Source organism: Passer montanus, unplaced genomic scaffold (assembly GCF_014805655.1).
Source record: "Passer montanus isolate IOZ18808 unplaced genomic scaffold, ASM1480565v1 scaffold22, whole genome shotgun sequence".
NCBI classification, from domain to species: domain Eukaryota; kingdom Metazoa; phylum Chordata; class Aves; order Passeriformes; family Passeridae; genus Passer; species Passer montanus.
This window is the reverse complement of record NW_024366815.1, coordinates 764,502-784,928: the sequence shown is the minus strand read 5'-3', so window position 1 is coordinate 784,928 and position 20,427 is coordinate 764,502. Positions and strand designations below refer to the sequence as shown.

Here is a 20,427-nt window from a genome sequence, read left to right as displayed (position 1 = left end):
CTGTCATCTGGACTGTAATCCTCAGGAAAATATCCAAGTTGCTCAGAGAGGACTAAATGAATAAATGTTTGAGTTTAATTACAACTCAGAAATTACATTTCCAGGAAACACATCTTGTAGTGCTATTGTCATATCTCTTCTTTGAGCAAACTTTAATTTGATAAAAATAACAGTGATCCTTCAGCTTTGGTTTGGCATTTGAGCTGGTACAGTAGGACATTTTAATTAACAAAAAACACAGAAAAATAAAAAAAAAAACCCATCAGAATGTTGCACAGTGAGTGGACTGTGAATAATCAGCAGGCCTCAAAAACCAGAAGAGGAACAACCAGCAAACACTTGCGTGAGTGATCCAGATCCTCTGGGGATCAGGACTGTCCATCTGCTATTCTTTCTTATGCTGCACCAAATTATCACCAAGTGACAATAGGAAGGGATGCAAGAACTGGGGGTGTGAAAGCTAAAGTCACTTCCAGAGTGACTCAGAGCTCCTGGTAAACAGGATCCAGTTAGGAAAAAAAATAAAAAATACAACAATAAATTAAAACACCAAACAAACAACTTATTAAAACCAACCATCTATTTACTGACATATTTCATTCATATATTAAATACCTATTTTACATATCTTTGTATTTATGTGTCCATAAACACAATATTGGTTAAATGCAATATTCTAACTGTGAACTAAAAAAGTGTAAGCCATCCTTGCCTACAGCATGAACACCTTTATTCTGCAATAAATTACACTGCCTGAAAACTTACTTGGGATTTATACTTGATAAGATTTTTTTTGCGTTTTTGGTGTGCCACATACAAAAGGGCTTAAGGTTTGAAAAGATGCCCATCAGCAGCAGAACTGAGGGATTCCATCTCCAAAATCTGAGGTGAAAACTGCTGAGGGCTCATCTGAGTTCACCTGACAGGTGCATGTATATATACATAGAATCATGGAATCACGGCATTTGGATTGGAAGAGATCATGTCGTTCCAACCCTCTGCCACGGACAGGGACACAGAATCACAGAATCCACCAGGCTGGAAAAGACCTCTGAGATCTTTGAGTCCAGTTCTGCCTGGTGACAGAACACCATCGTGCCAACCAGACCATGGCACTGAGTGCCACATCCAGTCTTTCCTCAGACACCTCCAGGGATGGTCACTCCACCACCTCCCTGGTCCAGTCCAGTCCAATGTCTAATCACCCTTTCTGTGAAAAAATGCTTCCTAATGCTGAGCCTGAACCTTCCCTGGCACAGCTTGAGGCTGTATCCTCTTGTCCTGCCAAGACAAGAGGCCAAACCCCACTGGGCTACACCCTCCTTTCAGGGAGTTTGCAAAGAGTGATAAGGTTCCCCTTGAGCCTTATTTTTGCCAAACACCCCCAGCTCCCTCAGCTGCTCCTCATCAGCCTTGTGCTCCAGATCCTTCCTCAGCTCCTTGACCCTTCTCTAAACTCCTCAGTGTCGTGTGAGGGGCCCAGGAGCACTCAGTGGACATTGGAAATGCGGCCTCTCCAGTGCCGAACCCAAGGGCAAGGTCACTGCGCTGGCCCTGGGGCCGTGCACCTTCCAGCAGCCCAGGCTGCTCATCGCCACATCCACCCGCCACAAAATCGGACACGGTTTTCTGGCTGAACTCGAAGGGTCAGCCATGGAAACAGGCTGCCCAGGGACGTGCGGGAGCCGCTGTCCCTGGAGGTCAAGAGCCGTCTGGATCCGGCGCCGGTGATGTGGTTTAGGGGTTACAGGGGCAGTTCGGGGCGGACGGTTGTACTGGATTGTCTCGAAGGTCTCTTCCAACTTTAATGACTGTATGAAACCGACCCTTCTTGCCGCTGTGCCAACGAGGCACTTGTGGAAGGGCACCCCTATCCCGAAGGCAGCGCAGTGCCCGCCCCGGGTCACGGCCGCGCTCCCTCAGCCGCGGGTCCCTTTCCGGCGCCGCCCCGCCCGGCGCTGCCACATCCTCCGCTGACATCAGCCCGCGCCGCCATATTGAGCCGCCGCCGCCGCCGCCAGCGCGGCCGCCCCGGGACCGGCCCGCTCCCCATGACTGCCCCCGGCTGCGGCGCGTAGGGCGGAGCGGCTCCAGCCCGGCCCGTCCCCTCCCCGAGCCGCCGCCGAGCCCCGCTCGCTCCCCGCCGCCATGACTTCCCTGACCCAGCGCAGCTCCGGGCTGGTGCAGCGCCGGACCGAGGCCTCCCGCAGCGCCGCCGCCGCCGATAAGGAGCGGGGCGCCGGCGGCGGCCCCGAGGATGAAGGGCGTCGGGACGACTCTGGCGACGACGAGAAGGGCGATTCCAAGGAAACGCGGCTCACCCTCATGGAGGAGGTGCTGCTGCTGGGCCTCAAGGACCGTGAGGTGCGGCCGGGGGCGCTGGGCAGGGGGTGCCCGAGGGGACAGCGGCTTTTGGGGTGCTGTGCGGAAGAGGAGCCTGGTGGTGGGATGGGGTCAAGGGCGCTGCTCACAGGAGTGAGCGTGGCTGTGGGCTCGGGGGCAGAGGGGATGGGGGACGTGATGTGCCTGGAACAGGGCACGGGTTTTGGGGAGGGGGAACCCGGCAGAGTTTGTAGAGCTTTGGTTGCGGGGTTTGCAGAAGGGCTGTCAGATGAATACACATGAGAGGGAACATAGAGGACCCGGGTATGGGGGCCAGGGCTTCAGGCCAGCGTTGGACTTGAGGGCCTGGGTGAACCTGGCACATTTATGCTCCTTCAACTTATCCATGCCTCTAATGTAGGAGAGCCCTCTACTCCTGTGGGCTTTGTCAGTCAGAACTCTATGTACTTACGAGGTGCTCAAGTGCTCTAGGATGCTGAGCAGCCCTTTTCTACTAAGACTTTGCGGAGTAATGCATATGAAAAATATCTTAAAACTGGAGAGAGAGTTATATGACAAAAATGGGCTGTGAGTAACGAGAAGTGTGTCAAAATGAAGAAATTGCATTATTATATAATTCTGTATTTTTATTTGATATATATCTGATTTCACTGCTTAATTGTTTGCCATGATTCTGTGAGTAAGTCATTGAGGAAGGTGTACTTCCACCAGTGTTGAATTTTTTTTCATTTGTAAAAGGCAGTCAATATAGAAAGCACACACACTGTGGAATGAGAGTTCTGTCAGGGAAGAAGTTTAATTTGATGTGGTGTATGATTATAGGGTGATGCATCCTATATAAATTAGATATGAGGTACAGTATGGATTTGATTAAGTGACCAGCTTTTCTTTTTTTTTTGTCAAGTAAATTTGCTTTTGTTTTTTAATTTGTGTGACAAGTAAATAATTTAATCCAGTTTGTTGATTTGAATGGAAGTCTCTTGAAGCTCTGCCTGTTCAGGATGACAATATAATATGGGAGGGAAGCTGGTAAGTTATATGTTCTTTGACAAGGCATTGCATCTGCAATAAATTTACTGGTTGATAGTGAGTAAAGAGTGGTTTTCTTGATTAACATTTGCTTTTTAACACATATCACAGCAGCAAGCCTGTCTGGGTTCGAGCAGCATTTGGACAGTACTCTTGGGCACATGGTGAGACTCTTGGGGATGATGCTGTGCAGGGCCAGAGCTGGACTCAGTGATCCTTGTGGGTCCCTTGCAACGCAGTTTATTCTGTAACTCTATGATCTGTGTATGTACCTGCTGCAATAGCATTGTATTTCTCTCTCAGACTGTGTGTTTCAGAGCATATTCTTGCAGTCCCATCATTTCAGGTGGACCTTGCCATGGCGTCCTGACAGCCTCAGTAGATAATGATCTCTGCTTCTGTGTGTGAAATTGAAGGCTTGTTGAATTGAATGCATGTGAGCATTTCTCTTTCTACATGCCTGAATAGTTGGGGGAAAGTAAGTTAGGAGTGGTAGGAGCAATTGCTGTCAGGATTGGCTTAGGATACCTTACCTTGAGGAAGGTGGTATAAACTGGGTGATCTTTCAACCTGTTTTTTGACCAGGACTGTGTGCTAAATATCCTGAATTGGTGGGCATTATGATGTAAAGATCTCAAGGTAGGGAGCGTTGTATCTGCCAGGAGCAGTATGTGGCACAAATCCTCATGGTATATCAAAAGGCAATAGTTACCATTGGGTCAAAAAGGCTGCCTTTGCAATGGTGTGCATCAATGTTACAAATTATCTGACTTTGCTAAGCACAACAGTGACATGCATTGAAGACGGTCCATTATTCCTTTGTCTAGAAAAAGGAACTGAATGTTTACAGTGGCATGGATATCCCTAAGTTCCTTGAGATTTTGCAGTGGAGACATCAGACAAAAAGAATTGTAATGTCATCTCTAGAGCAGGGGGCTTAAATGCAGGAGCTGTAGCATGCCCTCTTTTTGAGCTTTGCTAGACATGAAGTGTTGGGATTTAGACTTTGATTTGGACCTGCTTGTGCCCCTGTGTACAGGGTACACAATTTAAACCATTTGTCATGTGTTTTCCTTCTTAAACTGGAAGTAAAACTACAGGCTCAATTTACAATATGAATATTTTTTGTTCTTTGTTGATCTAATAATAAGTAAGCAGAACCAGCTTACTTTACACATCTGGAAATGTTTTTTTACAAAGTCTTTGCTTCCAGTAGAACTGATTTACTGTAGCATTTGAGTGAGACTTTCTCAAGAGAGCGAGCAAAGCAGAGCAATATAGAGTCTCTAAAGTTTAATTGTGAAACTATGTGAAGTCTAAGGGACAGGCAAAGGCAAGTTTATGAGATACAAGCTTGATTGAAAATCTGTAAATTTAAAGCTGAGACTATCCTTCCTGTTTATTCCAACAGGGTAAAACAATTTAATGTTTACATTAAAATAAAAAAAATACAAGAAGTAGACTGGATTGGCCAAAGAACATATAAATAAAAAATATAAAAACAAGGACTCTGTTTTAGCCAAAGAACATATTTCCCTGTAAATAGGTGCTTTCTCAGAACACTTACTGATACATGCATTGATAACATAGCTTTCAGAGTTTTAGGGAATTTTAAACACTGGTGGATGTGGCTTAACTTCGTATGAATTGTATACAAAATAGCTCACGTGTATGGAGCTACCTTTATAATTTCTAAGTGTACATGGATGACTCTTTGCTATTAGGAGACAGTTTTTCAGGAAGATATTTAGTGATGCATTGATGAATTCAGTGTTTCCAGGAGATCGTTAGATACTCATGTGAATCTTGTTTCCAGGGTGGTGTGATGGTTATAAACAACTACAGGAAGACTTCTGAGTTGTTGTCTAGTTGCTGCTGCAGTATGGATTCAGTGATGGGAATTTCTGGCAGCTGTAAAACAAGCACACCACCCCTCAATCCCCCTGGACATCTGAACACAATTAGCTGCATTTGTGCATGCTTCTTGGACATGGTCTTTTTATTTGTTAATGTTGTGTCCCCCACCAGTTTGGCCTAATTAGGTTGTACCTAATGTATGTGTTCTGATTGCTCTTTTCCACCAACAGTTCCTCTTCAGTCTGTATTTTCTGTGTACACATAATTATTTTTGTATTCTGAAGTCAAGATAGGTTATAAGGGATATGTGCTGAAATATGTGCTTGCTTGCATAGCATGACAGATGAGGTGTCCTTGGTGGAGTGGGTAATAAACTGGAAGAAAATACATCACTAAAATTTTTCAGGGAGCCATCACAATACCTGCATGTATTTGGAAATCCTTCACAAACATGTCTGGAAAAGAGAGCCAGGTTCATCCATTTAAAGCAGAGCAATAGCCAGTTGCTATAGGAATGAAAAGCATGCACTGAAGTAAACCAGTGCTGTATTAGGTAAAAAACACAGTATTGTAATAGGATGGGTCAAAGCCACAGCAAAAAGAAGTTACAGTGAAGAACTACTGAAGCAAAAGAATGGAGTAATAAATATTAGAACTTATATTCCAGCTTATTTAAAAATAATAGCTAAGAGATGAGTACAGAGTAGCTGTTTCATTACAGGTCCTCCCGGCATCTTGTAATTCAGTGCCATAAAAATGGAGAGGTTGTGAGGTGGTCCTGCTATGTGACTTGCTCCACTGAATTTCATCCTTGTAGGGTTTCTTCTGGTGGTGGGTTTGGGTTGGTTTTTTTCTTTTTCCTCCCTTTTGAAATTTTCTTTTGGTAGTTGTTGGGAATCTATTCAAATGTAGCAATGTACTGAGCTGCTTTTATCCTTTATACAATTGCCACAACTAAACAAAATGAAGCACCTATAGAGACCTGGCACCCACCAAGATAAAATATTTATTTGACCTGTAACTAATTCCTCACTTGCTGAAAGAATACTCATGTAAAGTATGCTGAAAAACACCTGGCTACTGCAGTCTACTGCAACATTAAATATTTCTTAGATTTTTTACCCTTTCTTAGCTGAAGACTAAAATGTAATTTGTGGGAGTGAAATAACGTTAAATCACTTCATTAGGTACAGAAATTATCTTGGATCTTTGTTGTTTATGTTTGGCCTTCAAAAATTTCATTTACTGCTGAAAATTTGGTTTTGCAGCATAGCTTTGTGTCCAGATAGGTCACATGAAGGTCTCCAGCTTATGATATTTTTAATTGTATTGAAATAAGCTTTCAGGGAAGTAGTGTGCCTGCTTCAGATAGGCTATTTTGTATTGACCAGATTAGTATTAAAATGTAGTTTCCTTATTATATTTACAAATATGAGTGTCTCAATTGGTTTTTGAATTTTGTATTTTAATCCTAAAGGTACTTGCATGAAAGGTGGCATGGGAATTTTGAGGACATTCAAAATATGGGTGGTGTTTTTCCTGCTCTCAAGGTTTGACTTAGTGAAATGGATACTGTGATGCAGAAGTCTTGAGGTGATTTGCCTTTGAAAGAAATTAACAGATTTTGAAAAGTCTTCTTTGTATCCTTTTAGTCTTTTTTTTTTGTCTCATGAAAACAGTTTCAGCAGGAGGCTGAATGTCAACTTAGAAGCGCCCAAGTTTTGCTGGAAAATTTCTGAGGCAAACAAAGTGTAACTTGAAGAGGAGTCCGCTGGGAATTCATTCGCATTGCAGTTGAAGAGTGATGTATGAATGTGTTGAAACCTGGACAAAGGCATGCTTTTTCTCAAATGTTCAGGGCCTAATAACAACAAAGTGTGTAATGTCTGTGGTGAAAAATTCTTTCTTTCATAGTTGCCTACCTTTTTGGTCTTTTTTATTTTTGTATTTCATGTCTATAGATAAATGACAGACTAGGAGAAGATAGGAGGTGTGGGAGGAGGAGTACCCCAATTCTCTTTGCTACGAGATGAGTAAAGTGCCTCTTTACTGTGCTGCTGAGTAAATCCTGCTTTTGGGCTCTTTTGAGGCTGGTTTTGGATCATTTGCATGCAGTTGGTGTGGTTATCCCTGCTTTCATAGCACGGTTAATCTGTAATTGATACTATTTTTCTATGAGTAACTTTTGAGTGTAGAAAGTCCTTTTTTATGGCAAGCTGTCTGGTGTAGGGCAAAGTCAAAAACAAATGTCAGGGCATTTTTAGTAGTGCTTTCCAGTTTTTTACATGCTCTCAGAGCTTTAACTTAAGCGCTCTTAAAAATGTGCCATAACTAGTCTTCCTCTCCCTTTAGCAAGCTACTTTTATTAAACATTTTGAATAAAGTATATATATAAGAAAGTTTTGCTCTTTACTGCTGGAAGAGAAATAATAATGAAACTGAAAATCATATTTTGTATTAAAGAAGTAGTGGTTTTTTTCAGGTATTCTTTAATCCTAATGTAGATAACATTTAGTGCTATATAGATAGCATTTATTTCAATTAGTCGAGGTCCATGTAATGGACTTCTTTGCAAGGGAAAATTGACCAGACTAAGTATTGCAGACAGTATATTTAGGAATTACTTTCTTACAGATCAGATAATTACTACAGCACATACTCATCTCTGTGTTGCATTACTGGGAAGAGGGAAAGCTAGTTTGGAGTAAATGTGCTTGGTTTTCTCTGCACAACATTCTCAGTCCATTTTTTCATAAGTTTTAGTAAAAGAAGAAAATAATTAGTTAACTAGCCATGTGCCACTTTTAACTGGGTTTTTTTCTGGCTTGCAAACAGGTCTTAAATAAATTTCAGTAACTTGCTTTCTCTCAGAAATATTGATAAAATGTTACTGCAGAATGATTTCACATGTGCTTTTCAGACATAAGAATTATGAATTGCACATAAAATAGTTCTCAATTGCTCTCTTCCTCAATGTACACTGTATGAAAGCCTGGATGAGTAGGAGCACAAGTGAGTAGCAGCACAAAATCACTATGCTGTTGGTCTGAGTGAGAACCAGCATTATGCATGCCAAGTCTTTCCCACCTCCCCCAGTAAAACCTGTGCTAAACTACTGCATTTCACTTTTCTTTATTTCTTTTTTTCTTCCTGTGTTTGTGGTGGACTGTTGACATAATAAACCCATACAAGCAAGGTCTTTATAATGGGAGAAGTGTTATATTCAAAGCTCTCTTTTTGTTTGTGGATGTTACAGGATTTTTTCATCACACTGGGAAAATTAGTTGTCAGGCTTTTTGCATATCTTTCTGTTGCTGATACTCTTTTAAGCACTGGTAAGCTGCTTTTTGCTATATACTTTCTAGTCATCTGCCTTTATGGTCTTACTAAATAGCATGATGTGGTTGTGTTATTTAGAGTCCTTAGCTGCCAGACTGTCTTTTGTACATGGTTTATAACAGGAGGTTTGTATTTAGCTTGTCATTCTTGTACAGCACAGCACATTGCACTTCCATTTCTTTTTTGTTTCAATAGACACTTGATTTTACTGTGGCACTTCCACGCTGGGCAGTCTGTGCCACGAGAGAAATATTCTGTATGTATTATGATGTAATTTCAGTGTTCTGTCTTCTGCAGGGCACAGTGACCAGGCAAGTATATGACAGTCATTGTGTAGCTTGAGGTAAATGTCAGACAAGACAAAAGGTGGATATTCTGTCTGTGCTGCTCACTCAGGGAGGGCTAACTGCAACTACATTGCTTCGGCTGGATATTGAAATGGAACTCCTGCTTTAGTAGCTTCTGCAAACTATGCCTGAGACTCTCAGTTTACAGTTAGTATATGTTAAATAGTAAATGGAGGAACTTGTTCCTTTCAGTGTGAGAGCAGTGCAGTGGGTGGACTTTTTATTTAACGTCATAACAAAGATGTTGACGTGGCATTATTATGAGTTACTCTGTTTCTTGAAGATTGCTTGCACCTGGGCAAGTGAAACAAGTGAGGAACTAGAAGCTTGTTCTGAAAAGAACTGAAAGGAAGATGGGTAAGATTTAGACTAAGAACAGAGGAATCTCTCTCCATTATGTACATGCTTTTATAAAGACCCAAAGCACGATTCTAGAATTCCATCCACATTAATGACCAGGTGCATATTAATCAAAATTGAGCATTGTGCACCTTCCCAGTTTGAAATAATACAGTGTTTTACACAGTGTTTTTAATTGTGGCTGCTGTAAAAGAAAAGGTAGAAGAGAGTGAAGATGTAGATGTTTTATTTGGGTGCAGATACACTGTATTTGTAAACCTGGAGGACTGAATTATAATTTTAATAAATGAGGCCTGCCTAGTCAAAGTTAGTGAAACCTTCACCTCTTACTTAGTCAGCCTATAAGGGGCCTGCTTAATCTGTATCAGAAAGACTTAATAGATTCAGGTTTTTCCTTTTGTTTTTAAGAGAAATGTACTGGACCAGTCTGTGGTAGAGTTAATTTTTGTCATAGCAGCCAACATCGTGCTATGTTTTTTGTTTTTGACGAGACAATGTTGATAACACAAAACAGTGGTGATAACATGCACCCTGTGCTTTCTGTTGCTGAGCAGTGTTTGCACAGCATCAAGGCCACCTCTGTTCCTCACCCTGCCCACCCCTTCAGTGGGGGATGCAAGAGGCTGGGAGGGGGCACAGCCGGGTCAGCAGACCCCAGTTGACCAGAGGGGCACCTCAGGCTGTGCAGCACCAGGGTCAGCAATAAAAAGAGGGTGGAGAGAGTGGGGTGGATGCTCATAGCCAAGGGACCTCCTGGGCATCAGTCTGCTTGGGGTGGGTGGTAAGCATTTGGCATCACTTACCTTTTTTTTTTTTTTTAAACTTTTTTTTTTTCACTTTTCTCTCCCCTCATGCCAAAGTGACTGAGGGAACAGTTTTATGGGACTTAACTGCCACCCAGGCTCAGCCCAGCACTAGGGGACATTAAATTCTAATTAAACATTTCTTTCATATAATTGTTAGATTTTATGTTCCGTGGCAGTACAAGGTAGAGTAGAAATCAGTTTGTTGAAATCAAAGGTTGTTGAACAAATTAATTACGTTTTAATTTTGTGCCAATATGGAGAATAGAGATTGGACACTGATGGAAAGTGGCTTTGCAAGAGTCATGCAAATATTTGAAGTCATTATCTGCTTGTGTCTACAGTTAATCATGAAGAAAGTTGGGCTTCTAAGTTTGTCTTTTCATTTCTAAATGAGCAGTCAGACTCTTAAATGCTGATTTAATCAGAGGTCTCGTAAGGGTAGAGCAGTGTGTGTGCTCTAGTTGCCTCCTCTTTAGAAAATGTATGGGTTTTTTATTATCTTCATTTTAATGAAAGATGTGCCTGTGTAACGTGTGTGTGTACGTGCTTGAAATCATGGGCAGCAACATCTGGCCTTAGTGCTTTCAGTGCCTGACAGCAGCTGCTGTCTGTTACTCTTTCCTAAATGCAGTGGCAGGTTAATCAAATACCTGACAAGATCCTTGTCAAGAATACTGTGCTTTGTAGAATATGTAAGCATGCTTTCCTGAAGTATTTCTGTGTTTGACTGTCAGAACATTTCAGAAATTTCCCTCACTAACTTATCTTCTATTTATAACTGGAGTATAATTTATGTTCCAGTAAATGGCTAATGATTTCATTTGCATTAAAAGAGGAAATCAAGAGGGAGTGGAGTAAAACATCAAAGTCCTTGCCTTGTAGTACTCCAGTAATAAACACTCCTGCACTCTGGCTTGACTTCTTCTTGATTTTAAAATGTTTCATAGGTTAGGATGTACTATTAGATGTTCCTGCAATTTTCGGGGTTGAGAAGGTGGTGGCTTACTTGAAAGGTCAGATTTGCAGGAAAGAGCTATCTAGTACAGGTTGAAAAAGATCTAATGTAATGTGAAGAGGAATCCAGTTTATTTAAATTGCACATGATTGAAGTCTGAATATTTTTCCTTTGACACATGAGAAAATCCAGAGTATTCCTATAGCAGTGTTTTATTTGAATATTTTTTTAGCATTTACATGTTTTGGGCATCTTGTTTTTATGTTTTTAGTATTATTGCTGTGTTTTCTGATGGCACCAACTTGAGAAGAGCTGTTGACCCCTGGCAGTCATAAAAGCCCAGCAGAGAGACCTTGGCAAATCGGAGGGTTTGATACCACCAGCTGCATGAAGTTTAACGGGGACAAGTGCCACATTCTGCAGTTGGGGTGGGGCAACCCCAGATGTGGGGAGGAGTGAGATTCTGGAGATGCCTCAGGCACATGGCAGGATTGTTTGGGGTGTCCTGTGCAGGGCCAGGAGTTGGGCTTGATGATCCTTGTGATCCCCTTCCACCTAAGGTTATGGCTACAGGATATAGGTTATGGCTGCAGGATATAGGTTATGATGCTGTGATTTCTGAGGGATGACTGGTAAAAGGGATGAATGTCTCATAAAATTATTTTATTTTCAGAATGTATTCAAAATGCTTTTTCCAGCTATTTATTTTACTGTAGCTGAAATTACTTTGTTGCCCATTTTAGAGATACCTGAAAAATGAAACTCCCACTTTTGGTAATTAAATCTGTTGTTTGCTATATAATTCATAGAAAATAGCCTTTTCTGAATGCACCCATATCAAGTGAAGCTGGGTTATGTATTTAACCAAATACTTTAAAACAGTTTAGTCTGTAGAAGCAGTGAAAATCAATATATGACAAGACAGTAGGTATGAAAACCATTTAGTAAGGAAAATGGAGGGTTAGTATTTTAGAATTTGCTAATAATTAAGAATTTTATTGAAACATGTGGTTGTCTGAACTAAATTTCAGTTTCGTGTTTCAGGATTGCCTAGTGTCTTGGAATCTAAGCACGGGGGAAAAAATGCATGTGTTCTCAGGTTAACTATCATTCTTGTATTCCAGAATTGTTTTGTGCAGGATGTTTTTTGTCTGTCTTGTTTGATAAGTCCATTGATGGGGGAAAACATTGAAACTATTATTGAAGAGTTGTTCAAGCAAGACAACCGAACCCTGAACATTTTATTTCATTTTGGGCTAAGGCCACACAGTCCCTTGCTAAAAGAATTTGATTTGGGACTTGCTAAAGAATGCTGCCAGAGAAGCTGGACTTGGTTTTCTGTTTAAATCTGTCTGCCATTGTTCAGTACTGCAGTGTCATGGAGTGTGAGATTTTCTTAGAGGTAATAAGCTGATAGCTATTAAGAGCTAATAAACTGAAACATATATGTTGAATGTGTATTAGAAAGTAAGAATTTCTGGGTCATTAAAGCATATACATAATTTGACTACGTCGACTTGTCTTATTTGAGACTTGCTGCCTGTTGCAGCTTCTGTGCTGTGATTGCATTCAGGATGATAGAAATTGCAGTAACCTGCATTGCAAGGAAAAGAACAGATCTTTTGGTTCCCTGAAGATGAAAATGGATCAGTTCATATAAGATAGCTATGATGAGAGCAGTCTACTTTTACCTTGAGAACTGAAGTAATTTTGGACATTCCAGCCTGTGTTCAAGGAGTGCTGCAGTAGTTTTTCCTTTTCCTCGCCTTCTGTAATTGTTTTCTGTTATTTGCATTTTTCCCCACGTTCCTATAAATATGTTTAGTTAGGCTGGCAGAAGGACTTTTAATTGGTTCTCACTGGACTTGGAGGTGCTTTATATGTTTATTCCATCTAAGGCTCCTGAAGCTGAGTCAGAGGTTCACTGAGGTCTGTATAAGGACCTAGCTGAGGTGGAACAAATGGTGTCTGGCTGCAGAAGAGGAGTTCTAGCATTGACCAGCATTTCTGTTTGTCATTGGAAACTTGGAAAAGTTTGTGGACTTTTTTGAATTTTCTGCTATTGCATTTCAGGACCAGTTTGCCTGCTGGCAAACTGTGCTGTGAAACTTCTTGTAACAGTATGCTGGAAGGAAAGACTTCCTTTTTTTTGTTTTTTGTTTTTTTTTAAAGGCTTCCTTATTTCTAAGGGATCATCTAAAAATTATGTAATTGAAGTTTTTGACTGAAAAAGTCAGGTGTCAGATTTGTTGGATAAATACAAAAACACACTCAGTATTAAGTTAAGCATCTATAGCATCAGTCTTGCTGACTCTGACCCCATTCAAGAGATGTAAAACTGCATTAGTTGTATAGTGTCATGATGTTCCTAAACAAATTACTAACTTTTAACAGGTTTTCATATCTAAAGAATCCATAAATTTATTGCTGTTTTATTGCCCGGTAGCTCAGTTACTGGCTTTGATTTGCCTGTGATTTCTGCTTTTATTTATGTTATCACAAAGAAGAGGTTTGCTCACCTGCAGCAGTGTCAGACCATTTGACTTTCTGCAATCAGCAGTTCCAGTCAGCAGTTTCACCTTCAGCTAGAAAGGATAGGAACAGAATCGTGTACAGGTGTTAGAAGACAATGCTCCATACTGTTCTCTGTCCTCTCCTAGTGCTGTCAGCTGGTATCTCCATTTAATCCAAGAGGATGTAGTGTTTCCATTGTAGAAGAATGCTGGTGATAGATGCATTTGGAATGCTTAAAATTAGGCTTTTGGGTCACCAGAATTAATTGAAATTCTATGCTAAAACATTATTTATAATAAACCAAGTACAGTTGTTATCCTTTCTCTATATGTTCTGTCTCTATATTTTGTACTTTGCCTGTTTGGATTTGGGAGCAGCTCTAAGGGGATGTGTTGTAGAAGTTCTTCAGGTGATGCAAGTGCTTTTGAAAACTCAAAGTAATATCAGTAGTTGTAGGGAGACTACATAAGGGAAACAGTGTATTAAGATGGTGGTTGTCTTTTGAGAGAATATGATAGCCCAATGCCTTTCACTCCACTCATACTCTTCATTAAAATCAAAATGCTTTTAGGCAGTGTTTGTTTCATGAGCAATCATAGCTGTGAAGCAGATTAAAGTTGTAAAGTTGCTTGTGACCAATTCTTACATAGGAGATAAGTTGCAGAGGGAAGGAAGCAGACATCTCTGACACAAAAACTGTTGCAGACCAAAGTTCCTAATAACTCTTCACCTGCTGCAGAGCACCTGGACAGTGTATGCTGTTAATCCTTTCCCTTCTGTTCTCCCCAGCTGTCTTTGTCATCTCAAAACTACTACTTCAGGGAGGAACTTGTTAGTAAAAAAGTGACAATTCTGTCACAATTGTGATTAAGTCCATTATGAAATACAACTTGCCACAGCCTCTATTTCAAGATAAATTGTCTCTGCTTGTCTTTTGCAGTAGGTTTCAAATGGGTGACAGATGATGATTTTATATTATGTTTTCTCTGTACTATGTGTTGGCTAATAATAGGCTAGTAGGTGCCTCTGAAAGAACTTGCTGTTGCTTCAGAAAATTAGAAAGGGATGCTATTGCTGCTTTATTGGATTTAAATAAAATAACTTCCAATTTATGATTATCAGGGTAGTCATTGCTGAAGTCCAAAATGGGGAGCTACTTTTTGTCTTGTCTCAGCATATTTTGGTCATGAGTGGCTTCAGCACAGGTATCCCAATAATATACATTTTTTTTCCTCTGTTCTTTGTCCCAAATACTAAGTTCTAGCTGAAACTATTCGGGTTATGAAAACTATTCAGGGTTTGAATGCAGTTTATCTATTGAAGTGTGGATTGTCATGGAATGGGATGTTGTTACATTTTGCTATCCTTTCCAACTACATTCTTTCCCTTTTCCACACTATCTCTGAAATTTTGTTAACTTGTGTGGTGAATCAGGTGAGGAAAATGTCAGTTAGCTCTCAGGAACACTACTTATTCATCTGGCTGACTACACAAAGCTCCTGTGGGCTCAGGTGAGAGAACAGCAATGTGCTTCCATGGAGTGAAGAAATGTTCTGTCCTTAACAGCAGTTCAGGCTTTGGACTGCTTCCGTGGTTTAGTCCTCAAATGGCTAAAAATGAAGATATGGGGAAGGACGTACCTTCTCCAGTTACATGCAAGGTCTTGTGCAAGGCTAAAATGAGATGTAGTGACATTGATTTGAAAGGTCAGTAAAACTGAAATGAATCTCTCCAAAGTAAAAAGTAGTGATTCGGGGTTGCTTATGCTGGAAAAGTAATTGAACTCTGGGGTATAATTTTGTATTGTTTCTTTTCCTCTTGTTTTTCCGCTGATGTTTCTCCCTGCCACCCTCAGAACCTCTAAGAAAAGAAATTTGAATATGTGTGTATGTATAGAACATGAGCTTTTCTCAAAATTAACTACACACAGTGAGTGTGCAGGTACATTTTTCTTCCATGACACTGCTATGTAAATGCTAGATGTAAGTAGACTCTTTGCTAATTGTGCTGTTCAAAATGAAAAGCAGCTCATACAAAATTTAAACCAGCAGATTACTCAATTTACCTTTCCCAGACCTACAGGTGATTTGAACTGACATAGAAAAGTTTTTTTTTTCCCAAGTTCCACATTCAGTTTAGTTAGTCCATCTCAGGCTTAAATTTCTTGACAATTGTTTCCTCTTATGCTCATCTGAACAGTAGAACTGAACATTGTGGTTTTATCTGTCTCCAAACTATGTATTTATTATTCTGGCATGTGTATTTGGCAAGGGCCCCTAATTGGGCCTGCAGGTAATTGTCCTCAGTAACTTTCCCTGATGTCAGCAAGCATGGTGAATTTTCCAGTATGTTTGTCATCTGTGATTTGTGAGAACATAAAAATAGTCCACTGCACATTGGAAAGGATAGATAGCAGGGAAGAAACACCTGTTTGGGAAAGCTCAACACTTGTTTGTATATAAACAAATCCATAGTTTTGTGCCTCAGAGCTTTTATGTTGCTACCCCCAGCAGACTGTTTGAGTGTCATCTATGCCAAAATAAGGAAAGTAACAGCAAACTCCAGCAAGTTTGGGAAGTGTTATTTTTATCTTTTATCATCTAGGTAGAGATTTTTGCAGTTTTTTAAATTGAAATACTATTCTAATAGAAAACAGGGTACCTGTAAATTTAGAATTTACTGTTTACTGATGTGAAAGCTTTCTTTAACCTGGATTGCACCTCCTGGCTGAGAAACCCAGAAGCTAAGGATGTGATGTCTTCTGATAAGACTGTAAGATTTATTACCTCAGAGCTGGGACTCCCAAGCTCTTCAGGAGTTGTAGTTGTTCACTTTTGCTTTCTGTTAGTTGGCCAGTTTTCCTTTTGATTGAGCTGCCATGACTGGAAAGAGTTTAACCAATATTTTATTTGTTTTGTCTCTGCATAAAGTTTCAGAAATTACATTATTTACTAAATTTCAAAGTCTTTTTGTTTGTGTCTTTCATAATAGAAACATTTGGAGTTTCCTGAGAATAGAAATTCAGGGGTTTGGGTAGCTGTAGTGATGTTTCTCCTTTAAAAGGTTCCCTTCAGTTGTTTGGTTTATTTCAGTTGTGTATTAGAGATGTTTTAGTTCTAGATGTTTAGTTTGTGGATGTTATAGATGTTTAGTTGTGTTTTGGTAGAGGGTGCTAAGTGAATGTCTAAGAAGTACTACTGAGCCTCAATTTAAAGCTAAAAGCTTTTAGTAAGAGAAGCATAGTCTGGGTGTTATTATGTGCATTATCCCAGAGAAACTTCTGTTGTGCCTTCTCATAAATGTAAATTGAGTCTGAGTCAGGGCCAAAACTTCAACCTAACACTGACCTTTGATAATAAATATGAGGCTGTGTGGATCTGAGGATGGGCCTGAGGGTCCTGTTATGTTAAAATAAAGAAACACTTAATTTTTTGGAGAGTAGGCGTCAGTAACCCACAAGTTACTTTCACATATCATTAAATGACTTTATGATGCTTTTAAAAAAGATGCTGATTTCCAATTGCAATGGCTCTGTGATCTGCAAAGTAATCTGCAATAGCTTGAGACTCTTTGGATTAGAGTGCATTGGCAGCTGCAGTCTGTGTTCTGTAAACAGCTGCCCTTAACCACATGAGTTAAACACATCATATTTATTTATATTACTATGTGTGTATTTTGAAGCCTCAGAGTTGTAAGTCTGCAAGCATTTTGCTTTACTTTCTCTTGAATTTGAGGTATTTTCATGGGTTTTTATTCTGCCCTGTTCATTTCTTGTCTGTGCCAGGTATAGTAGAACTGCTGTTCACCTATTCCGAGTTAACTGAAGAAGTGGAGAAAGAATGTATATTTCTGTAGTGGGAAGAGATTTTTAGCAACTCTGATAAATAAAACAAAGTATTATTGAGTAAAAGATTACCCAGTTTTTTCGGAGTCTTTTGTTCTATCATTTATTAAGAAAGTTGGGGATTTTTTGGTTTTTTTTGGCTTTGTAATCCATTAGGGAGTACTTCTACATAAACATAAGATGACATCTGCAGCTTAATTGCATTTTTTGCATTGTTACTGCTGGGTAGCTTCAAATCGCACTTGTGAAACAGAAAATAGTGATGTTGATTCAGTGGGGTCTTTCTGGGTTTGTTTGTTTGTTTGTTTGTGGGGTTTTTTTTTGTTTGGGTTTTTTTTTTAGTTATTTTTTCTTTGTTTGTTTCAAATAGTTAGTGTGACAGTAGCCTGGAAACTGTGAGAGTCATTGATCTGTGAAGGTTAGCTGTTTTGTGCTTAAGTGAAATGATTTTGAAGTTTTTTATAAGTCTTAAATCAGCCTTAATTGTGTAGAAATCAATCACTAACATGGCACCAAGTATCTTCAGGCATATCTGATCATTTTTTGTCTTCTCGCTCATTTCTTTACGTACTTATGAAATTATAGTGGTCATGGCTGCAGTGCCCTGTTGGATCACAGATAAGGTGTTAGCAATGTTTGTAAAGAAAAGAAAAATTACATACAAACTTATGAATTTTAAAATCTCTCGGGTAACTTAATGGCTCTAAAGAGACTAAGTAGAAGCAGGAAGTGGAAGGTAAGGTAGTTTTGGTAACTGGCTTCTGTTATACAATGGACTGTTTAATAGTTGGCAGTTTCAAGTGATTAATGAATAACTGAACAGGAATACCTGTGTGAGCTGGAAGTGGGTAGAAGGCAAGGGAATAGGAGAAAGTGAATAAATGCCATGGGAGCTGGTGGGAAAGAAATGACCTAATGAACATGGATTTTAAATAACTTATTCTTGAAGTGGAAACATGATCTTAGTCTCAGCTCTGTACTTTGCCATACCTGGGTGGAAAGTCTGAGCTTTCAAAGTTAATATGGAAACAAGTATTTGGTGTAAACTTTATTCTAATTTCCCTTTTTGCTTGTCTTGCAACACTAGTTTTTAGCTGAAAGTTTCTAGGTCAGGTCTGACGAAAAATGCTTTTGTGCTGTGTTTGTATAAATAAACATGACAGTTGTAAACAGTTTTTTGATCTTTGAGTCATTGTAGATTTAAAATTTTGTCTTGCAAGCTATTCATAGCTTAAAGTGCTATTCTAGTGTGATTGCTGTCAGATAAAAATAATCTCCTGCTTTGTAAGTCTTACCCCCTGCTGCTTAGCAACTTTAATGAAATAAGTATTTCTTTGAGTTAGAGAGTTTATAAAGCTGTAAGACTTGCAGGAAGATGGATGGAGCAAAAATACTTGGTATTGTATTTGTGAGAAAACTAATGCTGTTTAAGAGCATTAAATAGTAGAATTAGTTGCACTTCTGCATAGCGGTGTTTGATCTTCAGTCAAGTGTTTTGAGACTGCTAGGAATTGGAATAAATGAACAGTTTTAAAAACCATGTCCCTGTCTGGTTCTGTGTGCTATGATGAGCAGTGGACAGGTTACATTCAGGGAGAGGGTGGGATCAGGGTGACAATTCCTGCAGTGAACACTGACTTCATCCTGGTCCACGTGTGCTTTAGATTCGTTGCTGTCTGTCAAACTCCATTATTGTTCTTGTTTTTCAAAGAAGTTTTTAAACTTTTTTTAAACTTTTGCCTTCCTGTTAAAACAATTGAGTGGAAAAACAGAAAAGAAATTGGCTACTGACTCCTAACCTGTGAGCTAGCTTGGTTTCATCTCTTATCCCTTGTTTCCTTTACAAATAGTGCATTATTCTATTTTGCCATTCCACTTCTCCATAAATTATTAATCTCCACTCTTTTGTTTCTCTTTTGTGCATCTTTTCTAGTTATGCTATATACCAATTAAAGCAGGTGTCAAGAGGGTGTTTGGAATATCAAAAATAAGTGTCTCCCATTCAGTTCCAGTTATTCCAGGAAGATTGCATTAATTTAAGGATCATTTAGTTAGACTGTTGTGTGCTCAAGTGATATTCTGTGACAGTTCCTTTGATTGTGCGATATCTTTGCATTAGGTGTCAAAACCAACCCATTCATCTACCAGAACAATCTGGAAAGATCAGTTTAATGGATTGAAAAAAATCCCTTTCCTAACTCTGTTAATAGTTTTTTATTTATGTGTGTGGAAATAAAATGTTCCTTCTCTAGAGGATCACCTGTGAACTCTGAGCCTGGGGGGTAGAAGGAAAATAAGAAGATGGTCGCAACAAGGTTTATTCTCATGACTCTTCTCACTGTCATCCAGCCCATGAAAACAAGCAGCTCCATTTATGAAGGATGTAATCTTTTTGAATTGGCTTTCAGGATTAGTTGGTTAAAAACTTCTGGGTGGTTGTGCAGTCTCCATCCTTGGAAGCTTTTGAGACACGCTTGAATAGAACCCTGTGCACCTTGACCTGACTTCATAACTGTTTGCAGCAGGAGGTTGGACTAGAGACTTATGTGGTCCTTTTTGACCTGACTTATCTTACCAGTGAGCCTGCATTTCTCTGCAACCCTCAGCCTGTGGCCATCCATGTTAACTACTGGAACAGAGCAGTTTACGTCTGGTAATTGGTGCCGGGAGTGGTGTAGTTAAAGTCACTTCATTGAAAAACAGTAATTTTAAAAATAAATTCAGCTTTCATTGCTAAAAAAGGGGAACAAGCATCAGCATTTTAATTGTCTGCATAACAATATGAAACGTTCTATGAGTATAAAGAAGTGTAAATTTATTGTGCCTGTGAGTTTCTGCTGTAGATTTTTAGTTTGTGTATGTGTTGTCTGACTTCAGAAATTATTATGTAAAGGGACTGATTGGAAATAGAATGTAGGAGTCATATCTCTTCCCTCTTAAGCAAATACTGTACTTTATTGTATGTGTTATTTGGCAAAAATGTCTGGTGCCAGCCAAAATCTTAATTACAGAATGGCATTATAGGAGTAGCTG

At 39.7% G+C, this 20,427-nt stretch overlaps 1 protein-coding gene across 1 annotated transcript in view; it reads left to right on the top strand.

Moving 5' to 3' along the window:
• Positions 1–1,973: 1,973 nt before the first annotated feature.
• GOLPH3 (golgi phosphoprotein 3) overlaps positions 1,974–20,427 on the top strand; it is a 31,147-nt gene continuing 12,693 nt past the window's right edge. Inside the window, exon 1 of the mRNA XM_039709719.1 lies at positions 1,974–2,364. Within this exon, the coding sequence (XP_039565653.1) occupies positions 2,149–2,364 (216 nt within the window). The 5' untranslated portion in view covers positions 1,974–2,148. The remainder of the gene's footprint in view (positions 2,365–20,427) is intronic.